The 12,624-nt window shown below is 37.1% G+C and overlaps 1 protein-coding gene across 5 annotated transcripts in view; it reads right to left on the bottom strand.

Moving 5' to 3' along the window:
* Nucleotides 1-1,622: 1,622 nt before the first annotated feature.
* PHACTR2 (phosphatase and actin regulator 2) overlaps nucleotides 1,623-12,624 on the bottom strand; it is a 134,735-nt gene continuing 123,733 nt past the window's right edge. For 4 of the 5 annotated variants that reach the window (XM_053973652.1, XM_053973656.1, XM_053973654.1 and 1 more), the window contains 2 exons: nucleotides 10,685-10,761; nucleotides 7,051-7,145 (listed from right to left, as the gene is read on the bottom strand). In XM_053973652.1, the coding sequence (XP_053829627.1) occupies nucleotides 7,130-7,145; nucleotides 10,685-10,761 (93 nt within the window). In that variant the 3' untranslated portion in view covers nucleotides 7,051-7,129. Of the gene's footprint in view, nucleotides 7,146-10,684; nucleotides 10,762-12,624 lie in introns of all 5 variants that reach the window. The other variant, XM_053973655.1, reaches the window with a different exon arrangement.

The following is a 12,624-nucleotide window of genomic DNA, read 5'->3' as shown; positions in this document are numbered from 1 at the left end:
TTTTTTAGACCAAGTATCACCTCTTTGAACATACCTTTCCATGAATATACCACAACATCTGGAATTTACCAGATGTGTTTGAAAGACTGCCAGAATTCGAAGGAAGGTTTAAAGAACCTTTTTTTTCACTTCATTTCCATGAGGAGGGAATTTAATTTGGCCTCTGAAGGCTCTCTGAATTTAACTGTACTATGTGTGGAAGAAAATATTTTCAGTAAAGATTTTCTGAACAATTTTCTAGAGGTGATTTTAAAAATTTTCTATTTATATATATTCATTCAAAGAGCTAAACAATTGTCTAAGGCACTTGGAACTGTGCCCAGCAGTTTCCTACAGTTCTGTACAACTAGGCAGCACACTTTCAGTTTTCTAGTTTAATACAAACACCATAAAACAAGCATAACATATGTGCTGTATATACCCCCCAATACATTCTTTGTGTTAAAACCTCAAGAAGCAGCTATTAATAATTTGTAACAATAGCTTGCATTCACAGATATCACACACCTGTGTAAAAAGCAGTATCAGATCTGCCACTTCTTTAGTTAACATATTCAATCACACTGTGCCAAGTAGATGCATTCATTTTATAATTGTTACATAAAATCCGCCCTGCGTAAGCTGAAAAGTTGTCAGTATTGATTCTCCACAGCTTTCCATCATTTGAAAGCAAAGAAACATGTGGAAAGTACATTTTAAAGGGACAGCAATTTTAAGCTGATAATGTTTCAGATAAATTTTTTGTAGTTACCAGTAACTATTTAGCATGACAGGCAATGGGGAACCAAGGCTTGAATTTTATTTGCCTTACTTGACTTGAAAATGGGAACATTTAATGAAATCAAAGGAAGTAACTTAAAGAATAATTTTTCACTATTTTTCATCAAATTAATAGAAAAAGTAAAGTCTAAGAACTGGCCCAGTGTGTATGATTAGGTGACACTCTGGATGCAAAATTTAATTCCAATGAATTCATGTGACAATTCAATTTCAGGTGTTTGTGGCTGCCTTAGAGTCTATTCAGCAATTAAGAATCTTCTGGCTGTACTGGACCCTTGGAAGACTGTACTGGAGCTCAGCAACCCGCACTGGTGTGGATGTGTGATCGAGCCCTCCTTACTGGAGTCATTGCTCTGCAGTGTCCATGCGGACTTGCTTCGAAGAGGCAGGAGTGTGATGATTCCTACTGCTGAACCTGTCCTGGTGTACTGCAGCTCTGCCAGAGAAATACAGGTTTGTGATCTCCCAGTGTTTAAGGTGCAGCTGGGTCCAAAGCACGGCACAAATGTTGCCATGATTTACTGTTTGAGCTATTGTGCTGCAGAACGCCGGGAAGGGATACAAACTTACCAGCTTTATCAGCTCCTGTGTGCACAACAGTGTCTGGGCTCTGCAGTCTTCTTGTGCCTCTCCCAGATTTGCAGTTCGGTTCTAAATGGAATTCTGGGTTTTTTTTTTAAGAAAACCCCCTCTTCCCCCCAGAACTTAAGAGCTATTTAAACAGTTGCAGGCAATTAAGCATGTGCCATCGCTACACCCTTCCTCCACTGCTGATACAGTCAAATGCCCGTTCAAACAAGCCATTGATATTTTTGTTTCAAATCACACCACCTAAAAGAATAATAATCCAAAACACAGTATTTCTTTAATTCCAAAATTTATACAAGTTTACAAATCGATATACCACCACACAAAGTAGTGAAAGGAAGAGAAGATATGTTTAGCAACGTTTTAACATTTTACTGTATCATAACAATGTTCAAATATTGTTAAATTTGACATAGTATTGCAAGATTTTTTTTTTAATATAAAGAATTTAGGCTTGCACAAGAAGATACAGATAATGCCATTGCTTTCTTTGTTTCTATCCAATGCAATATATAGCTTCTAGAAAATATTGGTGAAATGCTGTATCTGGTTAATATAAGCTTTATTGCCATTACAATCTTGAAATGAAACAGGAACACAAAGTGAAACAAGACCTTATTAATTATTAAACTTCATAAATAGAAACCTGTTTGAACATTATAGCAAATATATGTTAATTTCACTCAATTTCTCCCTTTCTCTCTCTAGATACAGTTTCATAAATTTTGGTGGGGCTTTTTTTTTCCAGATTTCTGTTAAAAAGAAGTTTCAAGCTATTATAGGGACTTTTTTTTTTTTTTTAACTTGACCGTCAAAGTATTTTTGTATCAACCTTATAAAATCTGTCAGAATATAGTTTTTTCTTTTCATCATAATCTATATCCCATCAGTGAATATTGCACTGATCTTGGTATAATAAGAATACACATAGCAACAATAATGGAACTAAATGTGGGACATCCTGAAGGCAGGAGGCAAGTTTACTCATACTTTTTTTTCACCCTGAGTATATTTTCAGTTTAGTTTACAACAATGGCACAGGTCTTAACTCCTGAAGATCATTAAAACCAGAGGACGTGAAAGTGTTAAACATACAGTTCATGTGCACCTGACAGTCTCATGCAAACGTAGGCTTTTAGCTTGGTTTGCTTTGTCATTAAAGCATTAACAGACATTAAGACATGGGCCAATATTCTGGTCTCTGTTTAGGATGTCAGCAGTGCTCACACAGGCCTGTGCTGCCAGGTACCCAGGTGACAGTGTGGCTCTCCCTACCCTGACTCCAAGCCCTGCCAGCTGCAGACAGTCAGGGAGTTTTGGTTGATTTCCAGGCTGCCTGACTATGTTTTCAGTCTGTTGCTGGCTGGATCTTCTTGTGCTTTATGATGATACAAAATCGGGGCTCAGATTGAGTTTATAGTCAAGTTAAGCAGCTGTTAATTTGAAACAAATTCTCTCATGTAGCTGTAGTATTATTAGTTACAGGTCTGAGTTCGAAGCATCTCTGCAGGAAGCCAAGCACTCATTTCACCTGGAAGGAGGGGTCTAATTTCTATAATATCAGGGATACTTCCCTCCTTCGTTTCACAGCTTTCATTTGGCTTTCAAGTTAAAAAATAGGTGCTCATGTGATGTGGTTTTTCCATGTCAGCACTGAGGTTCTCTAAGAGGTGCTCAGGTTGGCCCAAGCAGATGGTGGGGCTGTCCTGCCCCACACCACATCAGAGGTCGGTGAAGTCCACCACAGCAAGGGACATGCACAACTGTAGGTAAATGATAAACCCAACAAATAAATGCACTCTTGTAGAACTACAAATGGCCATGAATACTTACAGTGATTTTGAAGAGATGCTGCTTCTGGTCCTAACGTGTTTCAAATCACCAGTTGAAATTGTATTAGCTTAAATAATCATTAGCATTTAATTTTTTTTTGTACTTGTTGAGTCAACATATATAGCACAATTCAAAAAAATCCAGATAGACTGTATCTGAGTTATAAAGAAGTATTACCTGAAAGAAGACTCTAGAACCATTTCAAATTTTTATGTGAAGAAGAAATTAGGATTTTATTAAGTATCCATTCTTTTCCACCCACAGCAACATGCTGTGATCTGTGATTATACTGATAAATATTATATGTGAGATCATTTCAGAAACCACTACTTCAAGCTGCTCATTTTCTCCTTCTGTGTATGTAGACATACCTGACTTGGTGGGACATAGGTCTCATGTGTGTAAGGTTTGTCATATATTGTGGATGACATTTAAATGATTCATCCAGCTTGATAAAAATTATCATCCTGATCCCTCTTAGCCAACTGGACTGAACTATACTTTGCATTAAAAGTGCCATTTTTTCTTTGCGCGTTTAACATATTTTTCTTTTTAACTCTAGAATTTTTAACTCATTAATTTCTCAGGACTTACCCTGATTTTTCTCTTCTAGAAGGTAGGCAGCACCATAACAGGTATATGGTGTAATATTTCCAATGGGTTGTTGATGCAACTGAAAAACATTTGAAATTATCAATACAGAGGACTAGGAGAGGCAGCAGAAATTGACTTCAGGCTTCTTAAAGCAAACTTGCTTCACTGTACATGGTGACATACCAAATTCTCATTATTTTTTTATTGCATGGACAACACTTTACAGCTGTTTTTTTTTTTTTTTTTTTTTTCTGCCAGGTGATATTTAGAATACAAAAATAGTATATTCAGTTCTATGTCTCTGTGTGGATACAATACAATATGGATAGTTTGGAGTTCTAATTCTGCTACATCTTATAATAATCTTATGTAGTATACTACATAAGTTCCCATAAAGGTAACTCTTTTTTCCAGTTACACAAGTGTGCTTAAATAGTTTGCTGAACTGTGGGCGGCACAGTGCATCTGATTATTTTCAAAATAGTAAGAAATTAAAAATTAACTCAGCATCTCTACCAAGGCTAGAGTCCTGCAACTAGAAATGGCTTGGAGGGAGTACTTTAAAGAAACCCCTCCAAACCCAGAAGGAAGATAGGGAAAGCCTAAGTGATACCTCATCCACACATCCTTATTTCTTATGACATAACTTCAGCTTGAAGAAGTCTGAGCCAGAAGTTGTATCCTCATCTTTGTGTTATTACTCTTAAAACAATAAGGTTGGCACATGATTTCCATCCATCGTCCAGGCCTAGTATAGAGAAATGTCTTCTTGTAAAGTCAATTTTTTCACTTCATCCTAAGAGTTTAACAAGCTTTAGTTTGCTTATGTAACCTGTGTGTACTTTGGCATGGTGGTGGAGCTGTTGTCTTATATAAAATATTTATAGTCTGACCTTACCTTTGTCCGAGTTATTCTGCCTATGCAACAACTGTCTTTCTGCCTTCAGTATCTTGACTGCTTTCAAATGTTTCAATCTGATTAATGCAACACTGAGATCTATTTAATTGTTCCACTCAGTTCCTTTGAAGCAAAATACTGTGTTTTATATTTCAAAGCCAACATAGTAGACCTTTATATGATTTTGGACACACATTCCTAAATTTCGCAATATCAGCAAAAAGAAATTTAATTGGAATTATTCTAGTGTAACTTTAAAATCTACTCTTCAAATTCTAAAAATAAAAATTAGCATTCTACCAGAATTGCTGACAAACCTAATGCCCTCCTAATTCCTGTATGATTTAGTGCCAAAGAATACATTTTCACTGCTTCCTTGATGTCAAAGCGGTGTTTCTGTATTTATAAAATGATGGACTTTCCAGAAGCTTATTTTCTGCAAATGGAATCCTAATGGCTCTTATTGATTCCATTAAAAAAGGAAGGTGCTCCTTCCTTTCATTTGCTACAAGCATGTAGATGGCTTTTTTTATTTGGTTATTGATACTTTGTGGCTTGTACATCATTAGATTTTCACCAAAGTGTAATGGATCCTAACAGTCATTTCAATCTTTTTTAAAAAAGGTTTCCCAGTGTCTTTAAAAATATCAGAGTGACAGTGCTCTTCTGTTACTAGAAGGGCTTTTCATTAAAATAATCCACCTAATTTATGCAAACCTGGTCTTGTTGTAAATAGCTCTAAAGAGAGATATCTAATTTTAGCCACCAAATTGCCTTCCTGCCTTTAGGCTGACATCTCTAACAACCACCTTTAATTTTATAAACTAAACCACATTCCACAAGAATCTATCACAGGTTCTGATGTAAAAATCACATCTACACAGACCTTTTATTGCCAGAAAAAGAAATACTTACACTTCATAATTAAAAACTGATCAGGACACATAAAAGACAAAAATAAATTGTAATATGTACACACATTAGAAAGGATAAATAGCAAATATATTGTAATACTGCATTAAATGTATGCATATCTGAATTCCAGACCCACCCCCCCCAATGCTGTGTACACTAATTCAAAGGATAAATAAGTGCTAATATAGGACAAAGAATTTCTTAGTGTAAACAATGCCACAGGCTTTTTAATAGGCCTTTGGGCCAACTTAGAAAAAACATGTATTGCCTTTCACACTCCATACCACTTAATTTTAATAGCACTCTATTCACATGTACAATTTCAAGATAGTATAAAAAATTAGGAATCTAAGAAGCATTCTTCACACTCAACAAAAACAGGCTGGAGATAATCCAAGGATTTTTCTTTCACTTTTAAAGGACTACTAGCTGAAGACATACTGATTCATCTGGGAGTTCTTTCTCAAAGCAGTGCAAGAGTCCTTAAATGTAAAAAGTTACATTAGGAATCACTGCTCAGGCCCATTAATAAAGACTTCTGTGCCTAATTTCAATTCTGACTTTGGATGCACACTAGCATGATGTCAAAGTTGTCACCACTGCCTGCCATGGATGACAAAGATAATGATTCCTCTGGTTTGAATGGCAAGTGACAGACAGCAAGGAGTGTTTCTAAACACAAAGCAAATCATTGCATTCATAGTGTCACATTATTTGTCCTTCAAATCCTGTTTATGTATCTTTGAAGATCCAGAGTATGTCAACATTAAAAATCAAAAAATATATTACTTGTTCTGTATGAATGTTCCATGTGTTTTCCCGAAGCATGCGCACTGGGATTTAAAAAAAGACAGTTGAGTTATACTACGACTAATTTCTGGCAACTGTATTTACTGGCACCAAAGAAAATGATAGTTCTTCCTAAAGTACTGATGACACGAGGACTTATGGCTTGCTATCTTTTTAAGACAGGCTGCAGCCACTAAAAAAAACCTACATGCACAGTTGCTTACACTCTGTTTCTTTTTAAAAATAATTATTCCTACTGGCCAAGTGCATTGTTGAGCAGTCCCATCCATTCCACTTATTTCTGTGAACTGACAAACAAAGCCTCTTTTCCCCCAGCTCTCAGTTCTTTTGTCACCCCCCCACACCCTCTTTGTTGCCCTCAGTCCCAACCCCATGAAGCCCGATGAGATCCTGGCAGCAGGCTCTCCAGCGATTGTCTTCAGCACTTCCTGATTCGTGCAGCTCTGACAAAGAAGTCCACTGGTTTGTCCGTGTGGGCTGGCCACAGACTCATGGTTTGTCTGGACATGGACAAACACTTCCTGTGGGTTCTCCTCCTAGACTAATTATTTGTCCATTGACAAAAACAAGGGCCACTTTCTTCATTAGCCTCAGGGTAAGCTGTAGCAGGCACACATACTCAATCAAGTTCCAGTGCAATTTCAGGTCTTCAGGACGCAATGATTTCCCCAAAGAAAATTGTTACTTGAAATATGGGATGTGGTCAAACAGTTATGGACGATGAAACCTGAAAAGATAAATTAAAATCTTAGAATTATGTTATTTCAACAAGAACAATGACAATGACACTGACAATGACACTGATCCTCATCCTGCTTTCATAGTTGTTTCCTTTTGAGGGCAAATTATTCCTGATTTTCCTGATTTGTGTTGGTTTAGAGTCAGACCTGTTATTTCCTGCTGTCCATCTCTCTCTACTTAGAAAACCAAACAGACATTTGGTGTGGCTCAAGCACTGGGGTGTCGCTGTCTGTACCATTAACCTGCCAGTGTGGTCTCTGGCAGAGTTTTCCTTGGGTCAGCCAGTGCTTTCAGGTACTGCCTCGGCATGGCTGGGGTTAGCAAAAGACAGTAGGCAGACTGGGTATGGGGGGACATCACCCTGTTTTGAGGTGAGAGGAACAGCTTAACTGCATGGATTCAAGCTGTGCCAAGCTTGCTGGCCTCAGGGCCAGAGAAGAATCTCCAGTCTGTTTGCCAATACAGATTTAGCTACAATTGCATCCATTATTTGGAGATGCTGTCAGTAAGTATTATCAGAAAAGCTTTGCTGAACCATAAAAATTTAAATTCTGGGGTTTTAATCCTTGTGTAAAATAAGGCTAACAAAAATTTTGTGTTTTCTTTTAAGTAAGCAGCAAATTTTATAGCATTTCAGATGCTTTCTTCTTATTAACAGCAGTGAACTGAGGTACATGAAGACCCAAATATACCTCACTTTTTTAGGCTTTTAGGTAGGGCATGTACATCACTCCAGATTGCCTGTATGATGGCTAGAGAAGTGGGTTGCTCCAAAAGGTGTCACCCTTTCTATAATAAGTTAGGAACCTACAGCAATTGAAATTCTAAATCATGTTAAATGTAATGAATCCAAGCAAAAGGGTAAGGAGGGCACCAGTATCAGGTTCTCAGTGTATAGACATATATCTTTGTTTAAATGGCCTTAAAATGTATCTGTCCATGAAGTAGTAAAATCTACACAATAGATTTACCTAAGTTTTTGTTTGATACATTTTCTCGTAATAGTTCCACACATTATCCCTGTAAGTTGATTCAATACAATACAGGGATGCATTTCTCAAATGAAGGAGGTGTGCACAAAGCCTGACATTCACAATTATGCAGCTCATCTGCTAAAAGAGGGTACAGAGGATTGCTAAAAAGCCACAGGGGTTTTGTATTTTGTGGAAAAACAATATACTGGACTATATATAGCATTTTCACTAGAAACACTTCATGAACACCTGCTAATATGCTCCTCCCAAACTTGTATTGATTTCTCTATTTTTAGAAACTAATTTTCTTGGATTTTGTTATGAAATAACAGAAAGAATCAGTCTAAATTACTAGGACTAGAAAATCAGTCAATTGACAAGCATTACAGTAAATGATGAACAATAAAACCCATTGTTCTTTCTTTTCCAAGTTTGATATAAATTTTTAACATTTCAAATATATTGTAAGTACTGATTATAATATTAAATCATCTATATTTAATCTTCAATAATATAGGAAACCATATACTAGAAACTATTTTTGTTTAGTAAGCAGCTTCCTTGTTGTCTCAGTCTATCACAGAATAGCCTTTGCTAATCAGGTGCCAATGTAAGTGCCTTTTGGTTTGCATTATCTTGAAAATAATTAAAGTATGAGAAATTAATTCTCTGGCTAGAGACTTCTGTCTGTGGTTTTCTTAAATCACTTTTGTTGTATCAATCCAATATTATGTAGCAGAAAGAACATAATTTTTAATGAGATGTCCCAGAGAAAATGGGATCTCTTTTTGTTTTCAAAATTGCAATTGACTTAAGACATCTGCATGTTATTCTGCTCTTAATTAGCTTTTTCTAGTGTTACTCTTCTGACTTCTGTGTAGTAACTCCACAACATGACCAGTGAAACGAAAGAGCATGGATAAGGAACAGAAAAAACTCATTTCCCTCAGGTTGAAATTCTTTCAGCACTCTATAGAATCATTGCCTGTATTTATCACAATTTGGCTGTGCCTATTTTTTACTCCATTCTCAAAGGCCCTCCTTGAAAAAAAATTTCACTTTTTTACTGGTTTGTCACTCCACAAGATTCCAGTTGTAATCAGCCTCAACTGTTCTCAAAGCTCATGAAAAAATATCCTATTATTTTTGTATGAATCATGCCTGTCCGTAATTAGGCTTCAATATTGCAATGCAACTCAAGAAACACAACAATGTAGGCAGGTGGTTGGTTTCTATAGCTGCTATTTTTATTCTCTCCCTTGGGATGATCTTTTTTTAGAAGTAGTATTTTTATATATTCTGAAAAAGATATATTACGTGATACCTAAAGAGAAAACGACATCAGAAGCCAAATGAAAAGATACATCTCCATGTTTTAAAAAGATATTTTCTAGTGGTCAGAATGCAACACTCCATTAAAACCCTGCATCCTGGTTCATCTTCTGGCTTAGGCTTGCTGTCTGTGAAAGTGGTTTGAATTTTTGAAAATGGATTTGTTTATGTTGTATCTACACAGAAGTGACTTTAAGTTATTATTTTTTTAAAAGTCCATGTTTCGGTGAGAAAGAAATCACTGAAGTTGTGAAATCAAACAGTGAAGTAGTATATACATGAAACACCCATCATGAATTTTCTTTGTGACACATTCTTTAATTAGGTGATTCACACTCATTAGCTTAGATCCTGACTTTGGTTGAAACAGTAGCAGGAAACAGAAGGGACCCAGTCTTAGACAATTGTTTGGTTTGACTTAATTTTCTGCAGAAGCAAAGACATTAATACTATGTACACAATGTTGGCCAATCCTAACATTAAGTTTTGATTGCTGGTGGCAATTTTCAGCTTTTGTAGCTTCCAAGAAAAATGAACACATATGCAATGGAGATTTCAGAAAGTGTGTCCCTCCCCCTAGGAATAATTCTGCCAAATTTGAAAGCCTGCTAAAATCTGTGGACACTTCAGAGCTCCTTAAAAATAACAATGCTTCAGACAACATCTTGGTGTTATCCAAAGCAGAGAACAAAACAAATCCACATTAACACATTAGAAGTGGAAACAAGGGAATCTATCTTGTTCCCCAGAAACTGCTGCCAGGAGCCTAAGTGACCCTTAGAAAGCTCGCCAAGATACTGGTGAGCTTTTCTGAAGTTCAAAATATCATCTAATTTTTACTTAGGAAATGCAGCTACACAAATGTATACTTTAATGAGCAAGGGAGTGCTGCCAGAGAAGGAAAACTCTTTTATTCTGTGAGCTTGAAGATTACTAACTTAATCTCTAAGAGCTAACAGGTTCTTGCACAGGATTATTTTTTAGATTCCCCAAACAATTTTTTTCTACATAGTGACCAGTCCATTGCAGTCACCTGCACTACTGTATCAGCTAGAGATGGCATCAGAAGTACTGGGAATTCCAACAGAATCAGTGGTGGGATTCAAGGGGACTCATTATAGGAATCCAAAGAAATCATGACACAACTGCAGAGAACTTGCAGAAAAGCAGAGGGTTGCTGTCATGCTCATTTCTCACACAAGAAGAGGGATTCACCCACCTGGTAAATTGCCGACTTTCCTCGTGTACTTCCATTTCTGTGCTTTTAAATTCATTCAGTTCTTTCCGTATTGCTGCCTAATAAACGGTAATTATATATGCAACCGTAAGAAATATGAATTTTCAGGAAAATAAAGAGTCTGAAAGAAACGTGGCCCTACTACTGCAGGTGCTTTACAATTCCCATTTCCATTTTCCCTTACTGTAATCCACAGCATTCACACATTTCTGATCATCAGCATGAATGACTTTTCAATTACAGCTGTTGAAAGTACTCATCCACTACAAAGAAACTAAAAGCATCAAGCACCAAAAGCAAACCAAGAAACACCAAATCAACTGCAATGGATGAACCAAGCCCACATTGAAACAGAGCACTTCTACTGATGAAAATGGGCAAGGGGTTGGATTACCCTGACAATCACTTGCTGAGTAGGCAGACGGGAGGTGATTCTATCTCCAGGCACAGCCCTGAGGAGCTGGTGAGTCACTCTGCCAGCACAGGCACTGTGCACAGCAGTATCTCCCCTCTGGAGACCGGACTTCAGAAATGCAAGATGAACAGCATTTTTTTTTCTTAAGTGGAATTAGTCACTAGGTTTGATTAGTTTTATGTAAAATGACGTGAATTATTTGGACATTTCAGGCTTGTGTTTTCAGTTGGCAGATACTAAAGAACAACAGAAATTCAGTACAGTTTGTAAATGCCTTGTTGCTTACGTTAAGAGACTGATAGGCAATTTACTTCATCAAGTAATAAATACAGTTTCTGAAATATTCTAATGTATACTACAAGGGGTTTTGTTTCTATGCCACACATCTTCCTACCTTCACTGTTAAAGGAAATGACAGTTTATTCTTACTCATTCTTTTCTTTCACCACTTTAAATAAAGACATTAATCCCTAAAGAAATGTCATCTAGTGTGCATACCTCTCAGTGCAGAACAGACAAGCAGCGTGATAAAATTATAGCATCACCAGGCTGCAGTCTTATAAATGAGAAACTTCCATTTAAACAGGGATGATTGTGTTTAGCCACAACAGCATGCTTACATGAGGCTGCTGTAGAGCCAGTAAAGAGACAGTGATTTCTGAGCACCAAATCAGCAGCAAAGAGAGCAGAGCTCCAGCTCTGTAATATAGTTGCAGCACAATTTTCTGCTCCTACTGGAATAAGAAGAATGATTCCTCTGGGGAAAAAAAAAAAAAAAAGGACAAGGGAGTTTCCACAAAAAAAGGTAGGTAGGAAACTCCATTGTTTTTTTCTAGTGCAGTTTACCCTGGTTAGACCTCTGTCAAAGTGGAGGTGCTTGGTCCTCTAACCTCCTGCAGACTATGGGAGGACTAGACAGTGCTCAGCATCTCCCATAACCAACATCTACAGATGCTTCTGACTACATTTTTAACTATTTCACCTTGACCTAATACAATTGTCAGATGAGCTGACAATTTTTTAATATTACAATAAATAAGCTGAAATAATATCAGTGCTTCACTACCCTTAGCTAAAATAGAATGGGTTCTTGCACACACCACTTTTCAAGACAAACACGTCTCACAGGAGTTCCATAAAGTCCATAGGTCTTGGTTCAGACCCAGTGCTTTAAGAGCCAGCACTTTGGGCTACCTGAATCTTACAGCTCTCCTTTCATTAAGTAGTACAGGAGGGAAATGGAAGAATACTTTATGGTAATCTTTGACTAATATTTTTTTTTAACGAGAATCAGAGGATGATTTGTCTCATCCTTTGTACTCAGGCAGCAGGGCTATATTAACTGTAGGATGTTAGGGGCAAATTTCTCAAGAAGCTGTGCTGCATGCACATGGTCAGTTCCCGCACTGGTGGTTATGGCCAAGAACCTTGAGGAGGATGGAGCAGCTTCTACCTTTTTTTTTTCACTCAAGTGAGTGGCAAAAGCAACTCCTGGTAGCAGTGACAT

Source organism: Vidua macroura, chromosome 3 (genome assembly GCF_024509145.1).
Source record: "Vidua macroura isolate BioBank_ID:100142 chromosome 3, ASM2450914v1, whole genome shotgun sequence".
NCBI lineage: Eukaryota > Metazoa > Chordata > Aves > Passeriformes > Viduidae > Vidua > Vidua macroura.
This window is presented reverse-complemented; position numbering and strand designations above follow the sequence as displayed.